This window comes from Macrobrachium rosenbergii, chromosome 50, assembly GCF_040412425.1.
Source record: "Macrobrachium rosenbergii isolate ZJJX-2024 chromosome 50, ASM4041242v1, whole genome shotgun sequence".
Lineage (NCBI taxonomy): Eukaryota > Metazoa > Arthropoda > Malacostraca > Decapoda > Palaemonidae > Macrobrachium > Macrobrachium rosenbergii.
The window spans coordinates 26,733,690-26,760,404 of NC_089790.1; the positions used below are offsets into that span (position 1 = coordinate 26,733,690).

Consider the following 26,715-nt stretch of genomic DNA (forward strand, 5'->3'; position numbering starts at 1 on the left):
TTTTTAAAAGATTTTAAAATTGTTTAATTATCTTGTATTAAGAGTCTTATGTGATTAGTACATGTACAGTAAACCCCCCATATTCGTGGTCTCATGATTCACGGACTCACCTATTCGCGGATTTCTCTATGGCACATACATACACATTAATCGTTGAAAATTTCCCTATTCACGGTATTTTTCACTGAGAAGTATTCACTAATTACTGTATTTTCATCTCATTTTCATGACTGAATGCCCTTTTTTGTGATAAAACTATTAAAATACTCAGGTAATGCTCGAGTTATGATGATTCGCCTACGATAATTTGATTTTGCAATGGGGTAAGCAATTAATACCGATACGACAATATTTATAAAATATTTTTAAATTTCGTGTGGGCGCAGGCAGCAGCATAATCAGGCAGCAAGAGAGACCAAATTACAATAGACCAACTTCTTTTCCTCCATCTCTTTATCCCATCTTTTAGTTAAAAAAGTAAAAGAGAATGATAAAAGTATTGTTAGTAGCGTTATACTCTTGCGTAAATGCATACAGCCATAAACAACCAACCAAGAAATCACCGAATCGGGTAACAGCAGCCAGTTTGCTTGTATTTCAACCATCGTACGGTAATACACAATTACCACAGTTATAGTACGCATGACGTTAAGTAGAATAGGACTGATATATTTTTATATTATACCCTTATTCAGTATGGATAAAAGATCGGCAAGGAAATATACTGCTAAATTTAAGCTGCAAGTCATAGCTGAAGCTGAGAAAACAGTGTTCAAGGTGTTAATGACTATAAATTATCATGCGTCGGCAACAAGGGTGAAACTCAACCATAATTAAAATTGGAGAGAAAGTATTTTAATCAAAATTACTGGGCATGAAAGAACACATTTCTGCTATTTTTACGCCGATAAACAATAAATACATAAAGCTCATATTATAATGAAATCAAGTGAAAATAGCGAACGGAATCTTGATTTTTTTACACAGAACAAACGCCCCCAAACAGCCGTCATCAATTAACGAAAAAATAACTAAGTTAATTTCACAATGAGATGTATTTAAGTTATATTTTGACTTAAAAATATTTCGTATAACGAAAAATAACCTTGCCCCATATAAAAAAAGTATCTAGAGATTCATTTACGCTAAGTAGAAGCAAGAAAGCGCTCTGAACTGAGTTAAATAAAGCGAAATAAACTTATCATGTAATCGATTTCCAAACCAAAACATTGATCGCTATGATCACAACATAAAAATATTTACAATATTATTGGATACAGTGAATTAAGGCATAACATTTTAAAAGATCCATGGAAAAAGATGCATATTTGTTATGTTGATGTTTGTATAATATGATGTGAATATAGAGTACAGTATAATGTACGCCAGGCTACCGTATATGTATATGATAATACCATAATGTAGGCTAAGCTAATTCTTGTTTTTTTACTCAATTTCTCTTTGTACAGTATTGAATTATCATAAGTCACTCTGCATTAACCTCCAGAATTAGCTGATATTAATAATTACTATACTGTGTATGTATAGAGTATACTTTATAGTGTAGGGTAGGCTATTATGTATACATGGTACCAAATACCCAACAAACGATGGGTTTTTTGGAACCTAACCCCATCGTAAGTAGGATAATACCTGTATAAGCATTTTTAGTTTTTTTTTTTTGTGTTTGAACTATCAAAATAGGTAGTACTAAGTGTTTTTAGAGGGTTTCTAAGTATTCGTGGGTTTTAGCTATTCGGCGGGGTTTGGTATGCATCCCCCGCGAATATGGGGGGGTTTACTGTAGACCTTTTTAGTATATATATATAGCACATGTAATATTAGACATGTACCAGTAGATCTGTGTATTGTAAACTAATTTAAAAACATTCAGCCAAGATCATTATAAACATTTTGAATAAATAGTTTGAGTGGTATTTGATTGCATATGTAGAAAAAAATCTGTAGCAGGTAATTTTCTTTTTATAATTGAAAGTTTCACTAATTCCTCAGGTTGTAAGAAGGTCTTCCACTCTCGATGTATAAATTCTTCAGTTACCATTCCATGCCAGGAAGTTTCTCATGCAGGCAAAGAAAATGCAAGCCCTGCAGCTAAGAAGCAGCGCCGAATAGATCAAGATGACACATGGAGTGTTACAAGAACTTCTGAGTTTATTGATAAGTCAGATGAAATCATAAAAGATGCCCATGAACTAAGAAGATTAGAGGAATATATTACCAGAAAGGTAAAGATAAATTCACATTGTTAGCTACATCAAGTATTATAACTTCCATTGTACATGAATTCCCTTACTAAGACGAACCTAATATTATACAGCATGCGTCCAATAATCCACCTTGTTTATCATGAAATGGGACTTAATACTTTGGGAAACTTATTTCAGATAAAGTATGATTACTAGGATATATGAGCTTTCCTGGTGTCAAGAAGTCAGTGACTTACGACTAGGATATTCTTTTTATTGGTCTCAGCACAAATCTTTTTTGTTTTTACTGTTAATGTATTTGAATCTGTAGCAAAACACACCCTGTTCTAGCATGCTGCTTCAGCATAGAGGTAATTTAATTTTCTTTTATTCCTCACTGTAAATTAGTTTTTCTTGATAGAACACTAATTTTAAAACCAAATAATTGTAATTTATTCTGATATCTTTAAAATGCAAAGACCAAAATTATGGACAGTAGCCAGGATGTGACGATTATGTTAGTAAAAAAAAAGACATTTTGCTCTTTGTAAAGAAATAAACAAAATAGTACTTATTTATAAATTCTTTAAGCACCATAAAAACTTTGATGAATTGCCTTTCCAAGTGTATATATATTACATCAATTATTTTACATTTAAAAATATGAGGCAAAATGCGCAAAGATTTTGATTTTTATTATTACTGTATTCGGTTTAATGGTAATATGCTTTGAACAGGACCTACTTGCATGGAAGATAAACCATTCCAAAACTCTCCAGGCATCATTTTTATGCTACCCAATAATATTTATGGCTCATTTTTTCATAGACGTCATTTAACATCAGAATCTCAAGGGATGATTTTGTATAAGATCCCTACTCATCAGAATCTCAGAGGGTTAAAATAAAACCATAGCATTTTTCCTGTTTTGTGTTGTATGACCATAGGGTTAGCAACCCCATACTTTGTACTTTCTCAGATGTAAAGAGAGCAAAGTTAAATCCCCTTGGGGGATAGTGCTGTCAGTGAACCTCACATAGTACACTGTAGGCATTACTTAAGGTTCTTTGCAGCATCCCTCAGCCCCTAGCTGCAGCCCCTGTCATTCCTTTTACTGTTCTTCCCAGTGAGGCTGTTATCCATTTGCAAATGTCAAATAGTGCAGCTGTATTGAAAATAATGAAAATTTTCATTAAACTTTTTTCGCTTTTTGTATCCAATTGCATGTGGTATCGTATTGCTCAATATGAACGTTGTGATCATGCACCATTTGCATTCTGGTAATGTTCACAGTCTCAGATTATCAGCTGATTTAGTTGTTCTGACATCATCATTGCCGTGTTTTGCCATGTGATAGGTGAGTACTATCAACATCCTTACTGCCATTATTCACAAAATGAAATATAAAACATAGATACATTTTGTGGTCAATTAACAAAGCTGGGTTTTAAAAAATGCATCTAGCCTTTATGTATAAGTGCAGTAAATTTCAGGTGGAATTCTGGTATGATTTTGCGAACTTTGGATGTTGCTTTCACTTGCTCCAAGATGTTTGGCAGTTTTGTGTACATTCTTATGACCTTCTCCATTATTTTTGCTTATGTAAGTCACCATTGAGAATTAACAAATGTTCAACAGGTCAAAACTGTAATGCAACCCTCAATAAACATGTAATAGTCGCTATCACTGACAAACAACTGTTTCTTGGTTTGGTTGCTTAAGTCAGTACTTGCTATTTTTTATGCCAATTTTTGCATGAAATAGTAAGTGGTTGTTAATTACAAGAAATTAGTCAGCCATAAGTTTTGTAAGCCTGGTTGATTGTATGACAGTTCACTTCTGTTGTTGTTATTATTATTATTATTACAGGTTGACCATCACTAATCCAGCATCATTGGGACCTGGAGGGTGCCGGATTAGCCATTTTTCCGGATTAGCCATTTATTAGGCTAGAATACACGAAACCCAGTAGCTAAGCACCTCATCTTAGATTTAAAATATCTCATAAATCAGTACAAGTTGGATAATAAAGAAAAGACAATTATCAAATACAGGTAGTGCTCGAGTTACGATAATTCGACTTACGATATTTCGAGTTTACAATTACGATGGGGTTAGCAATTAACCCTTAAACGCCTACTGGACGTATCATACGTCGACTAAAATTGTCTGTTGGGTGCCAAGTGGACGTACCGCACGTCGACTACAAAAAAATTTCAACCTTCGGTCAACTTTGACTTTCGACCGAAATAGTCGAAAAACGCAATTGTAAGCTAAAACTCTTACATTCTAGTAATATTCAATCATGTACCTTCATTTTGCAACGAATTGGAAGTCTCTAGCACAATGTTTCGATTTATGGTGAATTTTGAAAAAAACCTTTTCCTTACGCCAGCTGTAACTTGGCGAAAATTTCAGAAATTCTTTTCGTCATTTTGTCGTAATTTTTGCAGTTTTATATTAGCCGTTACATAAAGTTTTATATATCAAAATGTGCGCAATTTCATGTAAAATACAGCAAAATACAACCCATGGTTGTAGCTTTTATCAGTTTGGAAATATTTTCATATAAACCACGATAACTGCCAAAATTTCAACCTTCGGTCAACTTTAACTCGACCGAAATGGTCAAAAACCGCAATTTTAAGCTAAAACTCTTACATTCTAGTAATATTCAATCATTTACCTTCATTTTGCAACAAATTGGAAGTCTCTAGCACAATATTTCGATTTATGGTGAATTTTTGAAAAAAACTTTTTCCTTACGTCCGCACCAGAAATTCTTTCGTCACATTGTCGTAGTGTTTGCACCGTTTTATATTAGTAGTTACATAAAGTTTTATATATGGAAATGTGTGCAATTTCATGTAGAATACAACAGAAAATAGCTCATGGTTGTAGCTTTTATCAGTTTTGAAATATTTTCACATAAATCACGATAACTGCCAAAATTTCAACCTTCTCGGTCAACTTTAACTCGACCGAAATGGTCGAAAAAATGCAATTGTAAGCTAAAACTCTTACATTCTAGTAATATTCAATCATTTACCTTCATTTTGCAATAAATTGGAAGTCTCTAGCACAATATTTCAATTTATGGTGAATTTTTGAAAAAAACATTTTCCTTACGTCCATGCTGGTAACTCGGCGAACATCTCAGAAATTCTTTAAATCACGTTGTCGTAATGTTTGCACCGTTTTATATTAGTTGTTACATAAACTTTTATATATGAAAATGTGCGCAATTTCATGTACAATACAACAGAAAATAACTCATGGTTGTAGCTTTTATCAGTTTTGAAATATTTTCATATAAATCACGATAAATAGAAAAAATTGACTTTCGGTTAACTTTAACTTTCGACCAAATGGTCGAAAACTGCAATTGTAAGCTAAAACACTTACAGTCTAGTAATATTCAATCAATTAGCTTCATTTTTCAACAAACAGGAAGTCTCTAGCACAATATTTCGATTTATGATGAATATTTAAAAAAAAAAAAAATTTTTTTACGTCCGCGCGTTACGAATTCATGCATCATTTTGTGATAATATTTTCTCTGTGTTGCTTTGATCGTTTTACAATTTGTTATATACCAAAATCATTGCAATTTAGTGTACAATGCAAAGAAAAAAAAAATAACCCGTTAGCTTTAACCGTTTTGCTCACAGCGCGATTTGTATAAAATTATATATGAAAAATTTTTTTGCGCTGTCATATATTTCAATATTTATATATGATAATGATATTTTTTTCATTTCTGATGGTTGCATACTAAACTTCAGGCAATGACCAAAAAAAAGGAGCCAAAAATGAACTCTTAATCTTAAAAACTAGGGTGCTGTGACTTTTTGAAAAAACTTTTTTTCCGCTTCGGCGCTATATCCCGAACGCCGCCGGCATACGGGAGATGTTTTTGTAAATAGAGGCTCGGCGTTTAATGGTTAATACCAGTACGAAAATATTTAGGAAATATTTTTAAAATTCGCACAGGCGCAGGGAGCAGCTACAATCAGGCGGCGAGAGAGACCAACTTACAATAGATAAACTTCTTTTCCTCCATCTCTTTATTCCATCTGCTAGTTAAAAAAGTAAAAGAGAATGATAAAAGTATTGTTAGTAACGTTATACTCTTGCGTAAATGCGTACAACCATAAACAACCGAACGGGAAACTTGTTTTCCTAATAATTGTATCAGATAACAACTGTTTTGCTTGTATTTCAACCATCGTACGGTAATACACAATTACCGTAGTTATGTTACAATTGACGTTAAGTGCTGTACAATAGGACTGATATATTTTTTACTCTATACCCTTATTCGCTTTGGAGAAAAGATCGGCAGGGAAATTTACTGCTACAGTAAGTTAAAGCTGTAAGTTGTAGCTGAAGCTGAGAAAACAATGTTCAAGCTGCTAATGACCATAAATTATCGTGCATCAGCAACATGGATGAAACTCGACCGTAAATAAAACTCGAGAGAATGTATTTTAATCAAAACTACTGGGCATGAAAGAATACAAATTACTACTGTTTTCATGCCAAAAAAAGGTAAATACGTAAAGCTCGTATTATGATGAAATCAGAGAAAATAGCGAACGGAATCTTGATTTTTTTACACAAAACATACATCCCCAAAGCGGCCAGCGCGATTCCTTGAACATCATATATTAACGAAAAAATAGCTAAATTAATTTCACAACGAAACGTATTTAAGTTATATTTCGACTTAAAAACACTTCGTATAACGAAAAATATCCGTGTCCCAAATAAATAAAGTATCCATATTCATTTACGCTAACTAGAAGCAAGAAAAGCGCTTTGAACTTAGTTAAATGCTGCGAAATAAACACCGGGATATCGATTCCCTAAACAAAACATTGATCGCAATTTATAATACAAAAGCAATATGAGAATATACGCAACTGGAAACAATGTAGTAAAGTATAACTTTTTAAAAGATCCATGAAAAAGATGCACATTCGTTATGTTGATGTTTGTATAATACTGTTAATATGTGAATAGAGTTCAGTATAATGTAGGCTAGGCTACCAGTTTGTTGATGCAGCACACTGCGCCACCAAATCGAAGCGGCTGGCGAGCAAGTTAGCGCAGCGACCCGGGAAATTTGAAAATTAGTGCGGAAACATTGGAAATTACTCTAGCCGAAATTTGTGCCGGATTACTGATTGTTCCGGACTACTGATTGCCGGATTAGTGATGGTCAACCTGTATTATTATTATTATTATTAAAAAATGATGGCTGTATTATGCGAATTTATCTTATATAGTGTCTTTTCTATCTTCCTTATGATTCGCTTTTCAGGCTCAGCGATGTTAGTCAGTAACTGGCCGATATTCATGTTGGAAAAGGATAGTGTGTGGAATATGGGAAGTCTTTTATTAAAATATCCAGTCAGAAATCGTTCGTCTGGGTTCAGGTTCTATTCTAGGTACTGTCGACATGTTTCGACCAGCTCGTTGGTCATCCTCTGGACGTGGTTGCAGAAGGCCTGAAGAAACGAGGTGCTCGGGTTGGTATTTATAGGGGGGTTCATGATCGGTGCTGAATTATCATTGGCTGCCCGGGGATCGAAATTCTACTCTTCATCCCCAACACCATGACGCCGCTCGCATGCAAGACGAAAACCGAACATCGACTTGGATGAGTAGGCTCCGCCCAAGGATACATGCCCCGGGCAGCCAATCATAATTTGGCACCGATCAAGACAACCCCTATAAATACCAACCCGAGCACCTCGTTTCTTCAGACCTTCTGCAACCACATCCAGAGGATGACCAACGAGCTGGTCGAAACATGTCGACGGTACCTAGAATAGAACCTAAACCCAGATGAACGATTTCTGATTAGATATTTTAATAAAAGAATTCCCATATTTCGCACACTATCCTTTTCCAACATGAATATCGGCCAGTTACTGACTAACATCACTGAGCCTGAAAAGCGAATCATGAGGAAGATAGAAAAGACACTATATAAGATAAATTCCCATAATACATCCATCCTTTTTAATAAGACTTGTTTAAATGAGGGTCTACTCCCTTCATATATTATTATTATTATTATTATTATTATTATTATTATTATTATTATTATTATTATTATTATTATTATTATTATTCAGAAGTTGGACCCTATTCATATGGAACAAGCCCACTGGGGCCATTGACTTGAAATTCAAGCTTCCAAAGAATATGGTGTTCCTTGGGAAGAAGAGAAGGTAAAGGGGAATACAGAATGAAATCTCACTTATTAAAAAGAAAGAATAAATTAATAAATAGATAAAAATGTATTAAAATGCAAGGAGAATAACATTAGGGTAGTAATGCATTGCATCTTCCCTTCAACTTTTGAAGTTCCAATTGCACAACATTCTCAGGGAGACTTCCGAGAATTCAGGATGAGTTTTGTGACACTCAGTGGTTTTGTTTAACAACAAAACCACAGTAGTGGCATACGTCGACAAACGAGGGAATCGTTTTTTCATCCTGTTCCGTGAATAGTTCCTCGCTGGGTGAGCGGGTTCCGTTCTCAGCTACCACTCTGTTGGTTGCGAGTTCGAATCTCCGACCGGCCAGTGAAGAACGAGGAATTTGTTTCTGGTGATAGAAATTCATTTCTCGCTATAATGTGGTTCAGATTCCACAATAAGCTGTAGGTCCCGTTGCTAGGTAACCAATTGGTTCTTAGCCACGTAAAAGTAAATCTAATCCTTCGGGCCAGCCCTAGGAGAGCTGTTAATCAGCTCAGTGGTCTGGTTAAACTAAGATATACTTAACTTTTTTTTTTGTTTCATCTGTCGACATTTGAAGGTATTCAAGTGTTCTATAGCGCCCTTTTTAGCTCAATTAGCCAGATACATTCCTGGTGGGGATGTATTGGTAGGCGAGCTCCGCCTCTGGTCTGGGTGATCTGGACGGAGCGTGCTCTTTACTCTTTTCTTCACAAAGATTCACGAAGAGACTGCTCGACTGAAGTGATCGAGGAAGGTACACAGCAGCTGGCAATGATGATACCAGTACTTTCCACCCGAGAGCTCATGGAGTCAATGGCTTGGTCCATCCCTTGCATTCGGGAAGTTTCTGTCAGTCTGGAAGCAAGATGTGGTCTCATAGACCACAGACCACACTCTTGTCTTCTTCCTTCGGTCTTCCCCACAGGCCCTTGGAACCTTTTTTCCTTGGTCCTGTGGTGGCTGCTCAACAAGTTGTGTTTTCTTACCCGGCTCCTTCAAGAGGATAAGTAGCATCTTGCCTAAGTTGTTGGTTCTGGAAGTGAAAAGGATACCGAGAGTGACTGGCCTCCTCTCCTCCTCCTACTTCTCCTCCTTCGGGGTGACAATAGGACTCGAACCAACACTTGCTGGATCTGGCGTCTGATGCGGTAAGACTACTCATCAAGCACCTTTTCTGTTTTTTCTTCTAGAATCGTAGAAGCAATTCCGCTCCTTCCTCTAGCAGGGGGAGGAAGGAAAGACTGGCAATAAGGAAAACCCTATCTCGGGTTTTCCTTACTGCCTCCAACTCTTAGATTCTCCCCAGCCTATTTCGTATGAGTTATGTTTCCTCACTCATGCGAAAAGGTCCAGTATCTGACATTTGATCTTGCAGTTCCTACACTCTGATCAGTATGTCAGAAGCATGGTACTCCTCCTCGCTCTTTTGACCAGGAGGAGTATCCCAGGTGTGCAGGGCTCCAGTCAGTTCAAGAGACTCACTCAGATTCCTCCCCCCCCCCCACCAGTGAGTCTTCCTAATGTAAAGGACCAATGGTTTGTATATCGTGTCAGAACAAATCACAATTTTTAAGAGTAAATTGTATTTTTCCTAACTATACAAATCTGAGGTCTTTTACATTACATTTTTATGCCTGCCTTATGCAATCTGAACCTGGACCGAAAGGCAAACTGGAATGTTCACATCTGGGCAGGCAGGTATTCCTGCCTACCCGATGGTAGTTACTGCCTAACCACCTTGTTCAAGAGTTTAATGGTCGTGTCCAGCTTCACCATAAGTAATTCCTAATATAAAGGACCTCAGGTTTGTATAGTTAGGAAAAATACAATTTATTTTAAAAATTGTGATTTTTAGTTTTATTTGGAAATAAAATATGCTAATGTATTTGTAGTGAAAATATGTTTTGGTGTATTTATGGTGCTAATTACCCCACTATTTTATTATTCACCATCTTGGTTATTTCACTATTTCATTTATCAGGTTATGACTCATTGAATACGCTTCAATAATATTCATATGTTTTTACTTCACAAGTAATGTATGATTATGGATTGCTGCCCTAGACCCCACTGGGGCTGTAAGCTTCAGTTCCGAAATCCACATAATTCTGTAAACCAAAATACAGATGGCCCCAAGGGTTGAGGATAAGGGATTGCGAACATGTACTTGGAAGTACCTTAAAGCTCCTGCTTTAATGTGATAGGACTGATATAACTGAGATTATGTTGATACATGATATTGGCTATATCAAAAGGAATGAATTTAAGAGAAATATTAGTTTTATTTAGAACTAGTTCTGTGAACCTGCAGATTTATTGTTTGGTGTCAGAGAAGCGACACTGTCATTATTGGGTTAATGATTGAATTTTGGATGTGTTCAAGAGCAAATTAGTGGATTAAGGATCAAGATAGTTTAAAAGAAATCTTGTATCTGTTTAATTATTGTAACATTTAATATCTGTATTTCATTGTAGCTGTATGGCCTTGAAGAAAAAGAAAGTGAGAGAGCAGATAATCGCACACAAAGTCTGGACCGTAGCTTTTCCAGAGAAGCACCTCCAAAAGAGTTGGAAGTAGCTTCACGTCTGCGAGACAGGAAAGATTCTCAGGTTGATCAGATGTTCTGCCAGTCATTACGTGAATTCAAAAACAATTTGATATCTACATATAGTGTATCTCTGCAGAAAGAAACCTCCATATCATTGAAGTACAAAGATCTCATCAAGAACTTTGAGCAGGTAAGTAAAAGTTCTAGTGCAGCTTTCTATGTAATACTTTTCTTACAACTTTGGAAATGTTTATAATAGGTAGGATAATATCATTATAATGGTATTGTGTCATTAAAAGACTTAAAATGTGTTTTATTAGGACAAAGATTTGATATCTGTATCAGTAGGAGAGTTTGCACTTGGGTTTTTTTTTTACTCTGAATTGTTTCCACACTTGGATATATAGCTTGAAAGGTGAGTCCTTCCCTTCAAACTAACAGTAGCTTGGAGGATGCCCATTGTTCTACAAGGACATGGTGTCCCAAGACAGTGAAGTAGACCACTTTTTCTTCTAGCAAAAAAAGAGAGCGAAAGGTTAAAAATATGTGGAGATTTATGCATACTAGGACAAGATATGAGAAAACGACATTTTGGTTAGTACAGTTACATATGTATCTGGTAAAAAGTGACCAGTATGTGTATATTTTAACCTAAAGTCAATAAAAATTGATTACACACTTGGCTACAGAGGTTAGGATGGGTCTATTCCAGCTCTTAACAAATGTATCAGAATATTACAAGTACATGTGACCTCATTTTTGGTCATCTATAGCTTCTACCAGTACAAATAAAACACGTAAGATACAGTTAACACATGTATTTTCCTTAATAGTTACACAGGGCCCTGTTGCTAATATTATGCTACTTAATTATGCAATTATAGTCGGAAGGTACTCGGAGGTGACACGGGCCATCACTTCCTATCAGACGTGCTTCTTAGCCCGTCAACCGCTAAACCCCTACTGATCTTAACTTTTCAAACTGAACTTGCTTAGGTCATAGACCTCAGCTGATTGGTCTCTTATAATCAAAAGGAACCAATAAGGGTCTTCGATGTATGGCACTCACTTGAATTACCCACGCCAAACCTCAATGATTGTATGGCGTCCGACGACTCAGCAGTATCTATCTGTTTGTTACTCTCTGATCACAAAGACGTAGAAACAACTAGCAGATTTTCTGTTATGTCTCAAACATAAATTCTATATAATCAGTTCACATGTATGTATGAGCAGCAACAGAGTAGAGTACTGTATTGTACTTAACATAGTAATATAGTGTTAAATACATATATTTTTTAGTCTGTGTATGTGTACTTGTATATTTACACATGCATTTTACTAAGATAAATTACACAGTTAATGTGCATTTCTCTCTCTGCAAATTAAATATAAAGAGTAACTCACACAAAGAGAGAGACACCATGCAAACATGAATAAGTTCTTTGACTATTGGAAGATAATGCTTGTATGTATGTATGCACAGGCTCACATACAGACTGAAAACTTTATGTAATGCCACTTTACACTTATTTAGTACAGTACTCTGTTGCATTGAATAAATGTCAATAAACATCCCCCACAGCATAGCATTTAACACATAAGCACTGCATCCCAGGTTTGGGGTGTTTGGAAATAGGATGAGCATCTGACACCATTTTCTTTTACCCATATTGCTACTGGCAAAAAAAAAAAAAAAAAAAAAAAAAAAAGAGAGAAATCTGAGAGAGAGAGAGAGAGAGAGAGAGAGAGAGAGAGAGAGAGCTGAGAGAGAGAGATGGCTGAAATAACTGCAAAGTTTTATATAAGTAACTTACGAAGTACAGTAATTACATTGCTATTAGTTCTTACTTTTCACGGCAGCGTAAGTTTTAAATTTTGCGGTAGTGCTCAATTGTTTTGGTGTAGGTAACCGACCCCGCCCACTTATGTACAACCAGGCTCAGGAGCTCAATTTGTTCCTGCCACTCATCGACTGAACATTGGTTGTTGGGTAGCTTTTGTTTTGAATCAATTTTCACCAGTTAGTTGCAGGCATTGCCGACTTTTGAAGTACACTGTCCATTTTGGTGGCGCTAATCTGTTTTAGCTTAGGTAGTTTCCCAATTGTGACTGAAGTTTGTCAGATTCTAGTGCTCGTAGTATTAGGTATTGCAGCAAGGGCTGCAATACTAGATTGGCATCTGCTAATATGACATGCATACTATTTATAGTTCTTGTTCTCCAGACCGTCGTTCGGTGACCAAATGTCCAGTGTTGGATCGTCCTTCTAAACGCTCCCTATCTTAGAAGCATTCAGTGTTAGATCGGCCTTTAGCGGGGTGTTCACCTGTTTCGAATGGTTCTTCGCTCTTGTTAGCTTCTCCTTTGACTTCTCACCCGCCAGCATTGACAAAGTCGCCTGCTCATTCGGTGCCACTGCCTGCCAAGTGTTTGATGCCAAGTATTGCTCCCAACGAATGCCCAGCGCAGTCGGATTTGACGAGTGTCAGTGTTCCTACAGTGCGGGACTCCTCCTTGGACCCAATTCATCGTCGACTAGATAACGTTTTGGACCTGTTAAAGAAGCCTTCGTCTGCGGTTCAGGAGCAACTGGACTTTGCTCCCTCATCGATTCCTTCTTAAGATGAAGAAGACAGAGAAGGATCAATGCAAAATAGCTTATGCTTCTTTAATGAAATTCTTATTATTTTGCTATCTGTTGTTCTTCTCTTTTTCGGCTGTGTCATCTCCAGGCTCTGCTTTTATGATGAGGCAACCCACAGGCACCTCTAACCTGCTGAAGATGGATCTCTTCTGTTCCTCAAAGAAAGCCTTGTTCCGCACGGAGAGTTGGTTGTCTGACGAGAGAGATCTTGGGAAGGCTACCTTTTGTACCCCTCCCCCTTGTCTGACAAAAAGGAGATATCATTATTACGCCACCAGGGAAGCTCCTTCTTTAGGAGTGTCTGCCTCCTCCAAGGGGGACTTCTCCGGCTTGATTGACTCTAGGCGACGTTCAGCGTTCACTTCCACCAAGGTCTGCTCTTTGTCTTCGGAGTTGGACCAATTAGTGAAGAACTTGTTCAAAGTCTTTGAAATCTTCAGCTTTCTAGATTGGACTGTAGGGCTTTGACAAAGAAAATAGAAGATTGCACTTCCCCCCAAGACCACTTTACAGCGGACTGGTTGGGAGTGTTGTCTTGTGTGGACAAGGCGGTTCGTGATGGCTCGCAAGAACTAGCTTCTCTGTTCGCCTTGGGCATCCTGACAAAGAGGGAGTTGTGGTGCTCGTTTACCACAAAAGGAGTTACTCCCTCTCAGAAGTCATCTCTTCTCTTTGCCCCTATGGATCGTGGTAGTCTGTTCCCTAGTACTGCTTTAGAGCACGTAGCTTCTGAGCTACAGTAGAAGGTGAGACAGGATTTACTTTCAGTCTACAAAGCGACCTAAGCAGCCAAGTCATACGCCTGCGCCCTCCATTAGTGCCAGTGTGGCCTCTCCATTACAGCCACGGCCTTTCAGTATGCCCAATCAAGAAATCTTCTAGCAGACTCTCTTCTAGCAAGTGAGGATCCAGTCCTCCAGTGGGAGCCAGGCTTCTTTATTTCTGGAGGAAATGGGAACCGAAGAAGGCAGAACTATGGGTTATAGAAGTCTTGAGAGAGGGGTATTCCATCCTGTTCAATGCAGAACCCGCATTGGTGTCAGCGCCGATCAGCTTGACAGCCTATGTAGGCCCACAGAGGTTTTCGGCCCTGTCAGAGAAGGTGTCCTCCGTGCTCAGAAAAGGGGATAAGTATAGAGGTGTGGAAGACGTAAACTCTAAGGGGTTGTACAGCCACCTTTTTATTGTACCCAAGTCATCGGGAGGTTGGAGACCTGTCCTGGAAGCGCCCTGAATTTCTTCGTCAAAACAACAAAATTCAGGATGGAAACCAATCTGTCAGTATTGTCCTTCATCCATCAAGGGAATTGGATGGTGACGATAAAAATAGAGGATGCATACTTTCACATTCCATTCCACCCAGAATCCAGGAAGTACTTAAGGTTCATATTCCATGGCAGGGTCTTCCAGTGTCGGGCCCTTTGTTTCGGCCTCTCCAAAGCCCCACAGGTCTTCACCAGGGTTCTCGCCACATTAGCGAAGTGGCTACATCTGATGGGCATCAATGTATGCTTTTATCTCGACGATTGGCTCCTACGTTCTCCTTCAAGAGCTTGATGCACGGAGGACTTACAGAAGACACTTGTCCTTGCCCAGGATCTGGGCATTCTAGTCAACTTTCCCAAATCTCAGTTAGTCCCAACCCAGTTGATCGTCTATTTGGGGATGATGATCGACTCTTGAGTTTTTGGGCTTTTCTGTCACAGAAAAGAATCCAATCCTGCCTTCAGATGGTTTAGAAATTCCTCGCTCTCCCTTCCTGCTCAGCCAAAGAGAGGATGAGCCTCCTGGGCACCCTCTTGCCCATAGAGAGGTTCGTGCCTTTAAGGAGACTCCACACAAGACCCCTTCAGTTCTTCCTAAAGGCCAGCTGGTGCAGGAAGATGCTCCTGGATTCATTTGTCTTCCCCATCACTCCCAAAATCAAGGAGGACCTTCACGGGTGGCTCAGAGAAGGGAGATTCTCAGTCGGGAAATCATTACATCCTTTGAACCCAAGCCTAACCTTATTCTCAGGCACTTCAGATCTGGGGTGGGGGACGTATCTGCAAGATTCAAAAGTTATAGGAAAGTGGTCGCAAGAAGAAAGGAAGCTCCACATAAATGTGAGGGAGCTGAAAGCAGTACATCTGGCCCTCCAACACTTTGCTTCAGTGCGTATGACAAGACGGTCACGATCAACTCAGACAACATGACAGCGTTAACATACATAAAGAATCAGGGAGGCATGCACTCATTCTCTCTTTGCCAAGTGGCCAAAGATCTCCTCATTTGGGCCCAGAACAACTGCACCCGGATCGTCACCTGCTTCATTCAGGGCAAAGTGAATGTCCTTGCGGACAAGTTGAGTCACTGCAAACAGGTCCTGCCGACAGAGTGGACACTGAATCCGCAGGTGTGCACTGACCTGTGGCAACGGGGGGGGAAAATCGTTGATAGACCTGTTTGCGACATCAAGAAATCACTGCCTACCCCTGTATTGCTCGCCAGTTCTGGACCCTCTGGCATGAGCAACAGATGCAGTGGTCCAGGACTGGTCCAACCTGGGCATGTTTGCCTTCTCCCCTGAGGGAAGTCATCAATAAGTTTCAGTCGCACAGCAATTCCTTGATGACACTCATGGCCCCGTTTTGGCCGCAGAGGGAATGGTTCCCGGACCTTCTCGCAGTGTTGGTGGACATCCCAAGACTCCTACCACAGCATCAAAATCTTCTCAGGCAACCCCATTTCCTCTGCTTTCTTCAAGGTTTGTCCACTTGCTCTGACAGGCTTCAGACTGTCAGGAAGCTTGTCAGAGTGAAAGGATTTTCAAAAGCAGTTTGTTGTGACACCTTAGCAACCATCGGAGCACTCCTTGATGGCAAGGCACCCACTAAAGTAGACGCAACTTTCAGCTTTACTGCTGCTGCACCATTACAGGTTGATGATGAGCACTGACCAGAGGCAGTAACCTGCTGTAGCTCTCTCACCAAGTAAGGTTATATTTCAAATGCATCTCCTTTACTGAGTGTTTTTGTGTAGTTAGTGTCCATATATCCCACCTCCCATTTAGCGGGATTCAGCAATGTAATTACTTGGTAAGTTACTTTTATAAAAATGACGTTTTTATAATAAAAAATAAGGTTTTATATATACTTACCCAGTAATTACATGTTTTGAGCCCTCCCTCCTCTCCCCTCATGGACATAGAGCATGAACGAATTGAGCTCCTGAGCCGGGTTGTACCTGTTCTTCTCCAAAAGTAGTAATTTAAAACTTGAGCTGCTGTGAAAAGTAGGAACTAATAGCAATGTAATTACTAGGTAAGTACAGTATATATAAAGCCTTATTTTACTATAAAAATGTCATTTTTAATCTGATGTAGCTGTGTATGTATACACACATGCACAAAGTGAAAAATATATGTATGTAAAAGTACATTACTGTATTAAGTACAATACTATTCTGTATTAAAGAAATGTCAATAAAATTTTGTACGAGAGAGAGAGAGAGAGTGAGTGTATGTGCATAGTGTTTCCTAATGTGATGCGCATACGCAGACTAAAAAAAAAATAATTATATAACGTTGAAGAAGACAAAATATAAAACAATGCTTGCATTAGACACAGTGTGGATTACTCTAACTACCAAACCATATTAGATAATTTTGTTTAATATTCTTCAAGATGATGATTAAAGCTTAGTGAGGTCCTTCTGAGGTCTGAGTCAGAATTGCTGATTTCCACTGTTATGTAATGGAGTAAACAGTATTGTTTGATACTCATTGAGTGGGTTGTTAGGCTGAGGCAGTTGCACTTCTTGTAACCACAAATTTTAGAATTTCAGAGCGAATGCTCACTTAGAAAGAAAGCACGGTACAATCTTGGACAAGAAATTTCTATAAGGAACTGTTTTATACTTGTGTGTAACAGTGATTCCTGGTCTATAGTATATATACACTCCTTTTAGCCACTTTTAACCACAGATCTTAGAATTTCAGAGCATATACTCACAGAATGAAACAAGATCACTTTTTTAAAAAATTCATATAAGGAACTTTTTTACACATTGATTAACAATGATTTACAGTAGTGTAATATCTTGTTCAGAAATAAAAGTACACTATATATGTATGCATGCAATTTCACATTATTTAATCAAACATTCCAGAATTTCTGAGCACATGATTGCCAGAAGAACAAGGAGTGACACTTTCACTCTCAAAGAGCTACTTTTTAACTATAAATTAAATAATATTCAGTAGGCACATTATATTATGTAACTATGAGTGATGACTGTCATTAGACCTTTTATTATATGAGAAAAATAACCACCATACTTTATTGCAAAACCAAAAACACAAAGAAAAAAATTTTTTTTCTGCCTGACTCGACAGCGCATCAGATAAGTATGAAAATCTGACAGGTTGAGGCACCACTATATTTTCAATGCTTTTCAAATGTTACTCTGATCATAGTAGCTCAGTGATATTAATGGCAACTTTCCATTTAAATGGTCTTAAGTTCAGTTCTCACTTGTCCACGATAAATTTTCATTTGCACACCACAATTCTTGTGAGCAAGATGGCATTTTCATGGATGCATAGTTTTACTTGCTTTCCCAGATGGAGAGGGTGCTTGATGGTGATCAAATGTATTAATGCTGAGTCTTTAGGATGTGCAAAGTGCATTGACTTGTTCCTTGCCTTTCCTGCTTATTAGTGACCTCTAGTTCTTTAGTTATATTGAAAGACAACACATTAAGGAATATGTACTCAGACTAGTTCAGGGGAACTTAAACACGGCACTTGCATTGGACTTGGATAACCGCAAATTATTTTAACAGTTGTTAGTCATTAATTGTGTGAACTCATTCAAAGTGTGTGAGCTCATTCATATTTTTGTAAGCTTCCAATCTGCTAGATAAGAATTGATGTTGCTTGTAGCAAACCTAAATAAAGGATTTTGACAAAGGAAAAATCTGTTTCTGGAGAGGGGCCCGTGTCACCCGGTGAAAAAGTCCATTCAGCACTTATTTCTAGGTAATTCCGTTGCTAGATACCAGAGAAAGCTAAATGAAATGCTGGAGTTACTACCCCCAGAGCGAGCTCCACTAGATGGAGTCGTGTATGGAAAAGGGTGAACTACAAAAACACGGAACCTTATCCTATAGAGATTCCCAATGTCAAAAGTCCCAACGAGAGAGGTGCCGATACAAGCCCATGCACTACTCGCGGACTGTATACAAGGCAACACTAGTCGCATTCCATGTTAGCACCCACCCCACTAGAATGATGTTTACCATGGGAGGGAGAGAATGAAAAACAGGGGTGGGTCACCGGGTGACACTGGCCCCTCTCCAGAAATAGATTTTTCCTTTGTCAAAATCCTTTTTCTGGATCAGGGTCCCGTGTCAGCCGGTGAAATAATAACAGAGAAATAAACATCATTCTTATGCTATTAAAGACTTAAATAGAGACGTTGAAAACTAGGAGAATTCTACCCTGAACATTAGTAAGGTCCTCTAAATTCATGTAATGAAAATAATGTAAGTGGTCACCGTCTAAGATCATGAGCTTAGAATTGAACCTGAATAGGCTTGTATTAAGAAAATACTTTCTGCCTAATAGCAGACCCAATGACAGTACCCTTTTTTTTTAAAAAGAGGATCTGTGAAATTGCGAGGTCCTGTCTAAAAAAGCCTGTAAGGAGAAAACTGGGCACAGAAACAGACCTTGTAAAGGGGAGTACTTTCCAAGGTGACCACGAAAATGAGGACCTTCAATTGTAGATAGAAAGTTAGGGTGAGGAATTCGCAACACTACCCTGATGAGGGGAAACCAAAATGATTGGTTCTGCCAGACAGGGCAGACAGTACAGGAAAACTAACACTAGAAGCTAAGCTGATTAAAAATTTTGGGTCTTCCCCAACAAGGAAAGGTAAGAACAAGATGATTGTTGGTTACCGAAGCTAACTCCAATACATTACTCAAAAGACCAGGAAACCGAATGTGGACGGAGTACTGTTCTTAGACGAACACAGACCTTAGGGATGAAAGTTAAGAGCCTGTGAGTCTGGTTCCAACAAAACACTTTCCTCGAGGCCAATGCGGCCATATCAGTACTGTAGCTTCGAAAACTATGTGAAGAGTGCTAGTTACTTAACTGCAGAACCATACTGCAGTAGAGTAGGATCCCTTAACTGATTTCAGGAAAACAGTAATAACAGGACTCATATCAGTTTCCTCCTAAACTGTAAGATTCACAAAGACCACAAAGCCAGGACATCAAAGCTTGAGGGGCTGACGCAGGCTGAGTTTATACCAGACGTGACAGCTTGATAGTTTGTGGCTGAATTGGGTTGCAAACAGACCTACTTCCAGGTCCAGGAAAAGGTCACAAGACTCACGGAATTACCTAGAAATAAGTGCTGAATGGACTTTTTCACCGGCTGACATGGGACCCCGATCCAGAAATAGCATATCTGGCATTCCTGGAACTTCCGTTGTCTATAGTTCTTTGTAGTGATATGATTGTTGATCTAGAAAATGAAATATTCTCCTGCAGATGATGCTGCTATTGTTGTATATGTTTTATTTCCCCTAAATGCAAAATGAAGCTGCTGATAGTCTTGACAGAGGTACTTGAATACTTTATTGAATAGCTGAATTCATACTGTTTCATGATTGGTCTTGCATTGTCAGTGGTGTTTAGTAATAATGCCATGGACATTATCATTATGGGTGTGATGGAACAATGAACAACTTGCTTTAGAGATATCCCTCCATTCTTATGTACATACTGTACCAATATTCCTGTCCCTTTTCTATATAAGTAGCCTTTAGTTTATGACTTCAACATATTTTGTGATGTTTGTAACCATAAAACTTCCCTTTTCTTACTTTAGACTCTCCACTTCACTTGGTGATCAGTGGAGGAGGTCTAAATGACTTGATCATTATGCTGTTGATGAAAATAAATAAAAAATCCTTTTCTTTTGATAACACAAATCCCATTCTCAAAGTTGGTGATGAATTGTGAATTGGAGACATCATTTACAATTTTTTTTATTCACCTTGGGGCCAGCCTAGAGTCAGTGGTCTGTTTAAACTACCTGATCACAGTAATAATAGTATGGTCTGAAGGGAGAGTAGAGGCCAGAGCAACTGTTAGGAAAGATGTTGGTTCCCCATCATTATGAAAGGGTGATCCATGGTGTAACTAATGCTCTGTGTTTGAAGCTCAGAATAGTAACCCAGGCTGTTGTAATATCAGACAATCCTTAATCAATAGTTCAGTCATGTTTAAAGTTTCTATTCAGCAAATGGGCTGTTCACCATAATCAGGCATTTAGGCAGATAAAAGTGAGAGGTTTTTCTAAAGAAGTTTAATGTTATCCATTTATTTTTCCAGGTGATGAACACTGTTTGTAAGGAAAAAATGGGTAATGACACTTTCCCAGTGACAATGGGTGTTAATGCTTTCAGAGGATTTTTGGATGAGTTTATAAGAGAAAAAAAGAAGTCTGTAGATGATAAATCTTCTGCAAAGAAGAGGAAAAGAAGAAGAAGAGAAAAGAAAAAGGTACAGTTCTCCACTTTTTTTATTAAATATATTCATGTATATACTTTGTATCATATGTGGAAACATTCTTGAAAAATATTTTTCCAGCAAAGCTTATGAGTATTTTCATATTGGTTATAATAGAATACATAAAGGTATGCTTTTTTTTGGTAAAAATATCCTATATATAATTAAAAGCTCAGAAAATTACCAGCTGCAAGCCAAAGCCTTTGTGCTCCACCCTGCTTTTACTGAAATATAAATCACTTTGTACATATTAATTGTCCTTGACATGTTGCATGTTTAATTCATTCTCTTCTTTAATTTTATGTGTTGTACAGATGGTTTTTTCTTTATTTAAAGGTGGTTGAAGAACTGTTGTATGGTGGCCATATATTCACTCATATCATGGTTAACATTCCTACTCAGTGTGAAGTGTGCAACTCCTTCCTTTGGCTCTCCATGAAGGCTCTCACTTGTCAAAGTATGTATATGTTGCATTAAACTGAGGTTCAGATTCTTCATGTGTTCTGATAATTGGTATTGGTGGTATTGCATAGTGCTGTGTTGAGAATGAAATTTACCTTTACTGCCAATAATTTTGACCAGAAGATTGAAGTAAATAATTAATTTAGTAAAGATTGTATTTTTACCAATGACTGTCTTTTGACAATAAAGCACAATGTTGACTTAGTAATGCACTGTAAACAGATCATGGAATTGAATAGCTATGAAAGAGCAGAATCCTAGTTTGTTTCATAATAATCCATTAATCATACACTCCTTACTTTTACAAACAAGGAAATGACTAGAGATATGAACTTTGTAACAATGTGTGACTCTCATAGAGTCGAATTCATTGCACTTCCTATGAATGCCTTTGTTAAGTCCTTTTGCAGTGTCTCCTATACTGTGTATGTTAATTTTCTTTCATTAGTGTACCCTTATTTTATGTGTTTTGCTTTCAGTGTAAGTTTCCTTAGTTTGTAAGTGCTTGCTATACAATAACATACAGCCTGACCTCTAAAATCTGGCATTCCGTGGTCCAGGAACTCCCATGATCCAGGATTTTTTTGAATCAGCTGCCAGCCATTAAATCTTGAATGGTCACTAGGGTGGTGCCACATGTTTCAGTTATTGGATTTTTTCGGATTTCAGAACTGAAACTTGCTTAAGCGGACATCCAGGGACCAAGTGTCCAGTGATAATGGTTGCCAATGTTGATGTTTGTCTGCCGGCCAGCATTCGTCCAGCGCCACAGGTGGGACTTTCTGCTCCCGGTGTATCTAGTGCTGATCCTCTTGTGGTTCAGGATCCTTCCTTAGTTCCGATTCAGCGCCGCTTGGATAATATCTTGAACATGTTACAGAAGCCATCTGCAGCCACTCGGGTTCCCTCGGATCTTCCAATGTCCCTGATTTCCTCAGATGAGGACTTGTGGAGGACAACACTACCACATCGAATTATTCGGCACTTTTACAGTTCTTCCTGGTGTGCTATCCGGACTTCTTTATTCCAGCCGCCCCATCTTCTCCAGGTTCGGCGTTTATGATGCAGCAACCAACAGGAGCGACTAGGTTTCTGCGTATGGCTCTTTCCTCCTCCAGGAAGGCATTTGCTTGTATCGGCATATGGTTGTCAGAGAAGAGGGACGTGGGTAAAGTGGTCTTTTGTTCGCCTCCTTCTTGTCTGATACGACAGAAGTATCTGTCGCATGCCACTGGAGAAGCTCCGTCGTTGGGAGTTTCTGCCTCCTTCTCCAGTGTCATAGATGCTACACGTTGGTCAGCCTTCTCGTCCGCCAGGATTTTGTTAAATTCATTGGAGTTGGACCATTTGCTGAAGGATATTTTTAAGGTCTTCGAGGTTCTGAGTTTCCTTGATTGAACCTTGGGTGCGTTAGCTAAGAAGATCGAGGACTGCTCATCACTTCAAAGAGAATTTTGCCTCAGATTGGTAGGGGGTTCTGGCCTGCACAGATTGAGCAGTGAGGGACGGCGCCCATAAGCTAGCCACTATTTTCACAACTGGTGTCCTTAAGAAGCGTGATTTATGGTGCTCGTTCACTTCTAAGGGGGGTCACTCCTCCTCAGCGTTCTTCCCTGCTGCCGCTCCCTTGAACAGCAACAGCTTGTTTCCACGAGACTTTAGAACGAGTGACAGGAGAGTTGCAGAAGAAATCCACCCAAGACCTGCTTGTTCAGTCCACCAAGAAGACTAGGATCCCGACACGTCCTTCTTCTGCTTCTGTTCCTTCTACCTGGACTTCTTCTCCGTTGGCTCAGCAACCCTTTCGAGGAAGTAGAGGTCACTTCCAGTCCCATCTGAGAGCCAATTTGCGTCCAGTATGGCCCAGCAAACAACCTTCCAAGAAACAAGTCTCTCGCAAGTGAGTTACCTGTCCTCCGTGTCCCAGTGAGAGCAAGGATCCCTCATTTTTGGAGTGGGTGGGAGACAAGAAGAGTATATCCATGGGTGCGACAAGTATTAAAGGAGGGCTACGCTATCCCCGTCAGGGAGAAACCTCCCTTAGTAACCTCTCCCATCAAATTGACAGCCTACACTGTAGGCTCAGAGAGCTTTTCGGCTCTGTCTCGGGAAGTTTCGGCTCAGCTCGAGAAGCAGGCAGTGGAGGAAGTCGAGGAGGACACAAGCACAGAGAGATTTTACAATCGCCTCTTCGTAGTCCCCAAGTCATTGGGGGGATGGAGACTTGTCCTGGACACCAGTGCTCTGAACTTCTTTGTTCAAACTAAGAAGTTCAAGATGGAAATGAATCACTTGGTCCTGTCAGCCATCCATCAGGGAGATTGGATGTTGACAATAGATATGCAGGATGCTTGTTTCCGTGTTCCAGTTCACCAGGATTCCAGGAAATATATGAGGTTTATGTTCCAGGACAGGGTCTTCCAGTTTCGGGCCCTGTGCTTCGGCCTCTCAAGTTTTCACCCGGGTTCTCGCTCCATTATCGAAGTGGTTACACCTCATAGGAATCAACTTGTCCTTGTACCTGGACGATTGGCTCCTTCGCTCCCCATCAGGAGCCCAATCACGGAGGTCCTTCAGAAGACTCTTCAACTTGCACAACACTTAGGATTGCTGATAAACTTTAAGAAATAGCAGTTAGTCTCCACACAGTCGATTCTATACTTGGGAATAGTGATAGATTCTCTAAATTTTCAGGCTTTTCCATCCTGACAAAAGATTCTCAACTGCATCTCGAAAGTCCTAAAATTCATTTCTCTTCCATCTTGCTTGGCCAACGCTTGGATGAGCCTTGTAGGAACTCTGTCGTCAATAGAAAAGTTTGTACCTCTGGGCAGGTTACATATCGACCGCTACAGTTCTACCTCAGAGCCAACTGGCGGAGGAAAATATTTCCGGATTCGTTTGAAAATCACCCCTGAAATCAAGGGGAACTTCGGTGTTGGCTGGTGGAAGACAGATTCGTGACAGGGATGTTGGTGTCTCCTTTGAACCCCAACCTAAAGTTGTACTCCTACACATCGGATCTGGGTTGGGGAGCCCTTCTCAACGGCTTAGAGGTGTTGGGTTTGTGGTCTCTGACAGAAAGGGATCTTCATATAAATGTAAAAGAATTGAAAGGGATGCACCTGGCTCTTCAATTCTTTGCGACAGAGACCTTCGGAAGGACAGTTGCGGTTCATTCAGACAACATAACCGCACTGGCGAACATCAGGAAACAAGGAGGAACACACTCTTTTTTGCTGTGCGAAGCAGCCAAAGACTTTCTTCTATGGGCACAGAACAACAGGACCACTGTTCTGACCCACTTTGCCCAGGGCAAAATGAACATTCTTGCAGACGAACTGATCACGGCAAACAGGTTCTACCGATGGAATGGACACTCGGTCCACAGGTGTGCACCGACCTGTGGAAGCTGTGGGGAAAACTGTCAGTAGACCTGTTTGAAACGTCAAGAAACCATCGTGTCCCTCTGTACTGTTCTCCAACGCCAGATCTGCAAATTTGGGCGACGGATACCATGCTGCAAAATTGGTCGGATCTTGACGTCTATGCCTTTCCTCCCATCAGTACGGTAAGAGAAGCACTGAGGAAGTTCAGCACCCACAGTAACACTTCAATTACCCTAGTGACTCCCTTTTGGCCACACAAGGAATGGTTTCTGGACCTTCTGAGTCTACTAGTAGACTATCCAAGGCTTCTACTTCAGAAGAGAAATTTTCTCAGACAGCCTCATTATCATTGTTTTCACCTGGGCTTATCTACTCTTCCTCTGACAGGCTTCAGACTGTCAGGGAACTTGTCAGAGCAAAAGGGTTTTTGAGGAAGGCTGCAGAAGGTATTGCAAGATGTAGGCAACGATCTTCTGCTGCAGTCTACCAATCGAAGTGGACAAGTTCTTTCGGAACTGGTGTTGAGACAGAAATATATCCTCTCCTCAGACGACTGTAGCTCAGATTGCAGATTTTTTGCTCTTCTTCAGATCCTCGAAAGGTTTAGCTGCTTCAACCATTAAGGGATACAGAGCCATGTTGAATCCTATCTTCAAACACAGAGGAATAGACCTTTCATCAAACCAGAATAGAAGTGACTTGGTAAAATCTCCGAATATTTGTAAGCAAGATAGAAGTTCTAAATTTGCTTGGAATTTGGATACTGTCCTCAAAAGGCTCTCGGGACCCACCTTTTGAGCCTCTAGAATCCTCTTCTCTTAGAGACCTGACAGGAAGACACTTTTTCTGATGGCTTTAGCAATGGCGAAGAGGGTTAGCGAGCTACATGCCCTTGATAAGAGAGTAGGCTTCTCTCAAGGTGATGCTGTCAGTCTCCTTGACCTTAGGATTCATGGCGAAGAACGAAGACCCTTCTAGTCCCTGGCCACGTACCTTTCCAGTCAAAAGCCTGTCTAACATTCTAGGTCAAGCGGATCAGGAGAGAGTCCTCTGTCCAGTTTGTTCTCTTCGTGAGTATTTATGAAGAACCAAGGAAGTTAGAGGCCCTTCTCCGAACTTGTGGTGTTCGGATAAAAACTCCAGTCATCCTTTATCTCAGAATACCTTAACCTCTTTTTAAGGACTGTGATTTCTGAATCACACTTTAGGATTCAGGAGGATGTCCTTTCCTTTATTTAAGGTCAAGACACATGAAATTAGGGCAGTGGCGACTTCATTGGATGTCAAATGTAATCTATCGCTGACTTCTCTCCTGCAATCCACATATTGGAGATGCAAATCAGTTTTTGCAGTGTTCTACCTGTGTGATGTGGAAACAGTTTATGAAAGTTGCAGTATTCTAGGCCTGTATTTCACAGCTGGCATGGTGTTGGGTAATGAGGGATAGGAGGAACCTCTTGGTTTTTTCCTCTATCCACTCTCCTTAAATAAGGATTGGTGTTTTTTCTTGGGAAGCCTGATTGGCACTGTGTCGTGAGTGTCAGCAGTTGGTTTAAATTTTAACGAGTTTTTGGTGTAGGTTTTAAATTTCTGGTCATTTTGTACTGCGTCCAGGGCAAGGGGGCATGCACATTTT

The 26,715-nt window shown here is 39.4% G+C and overlaps 1 protein-coding gene across 11 annotated transcripts in view; it reads left to right on the forward strand.

Moving 5' to 3' along the window:
- LOC136832781 (unconventional myosin-IXb-like) overlaps nt 1-26,715 on the forward strand; it is a 210,523-nt gene that overhangs the window by 156,007 nt on the left and 27,801 nt on the right. For all 11 annotated transcript variants that reach the window (XR_010851314.1, XM_067094322.1, XM_067094328.1 and 8 more), the window contains 4 exons: nt 2,014-2,246; nt 10,940-11,203; nt 21,052-21,222; nt 21,565-21,685. Coding sequence is in view for 10 of the 11 variants with exons in the window: in XM_067094322.1 (XP_066950423.1) it covers nt 2,014-2,246; nt 10,940-11,203; nt 21,052-21,222; nt 21,565-21,685 (789 nt within the window). In the remaining variant the exon portion in view is untranslated. The remainder of the gene's footprint in view (nt 1-2,013; nt 2,247-10,939; nt 11,204-21,051; nt 21,223-21,564; nt 21,686-26,715) is intronic.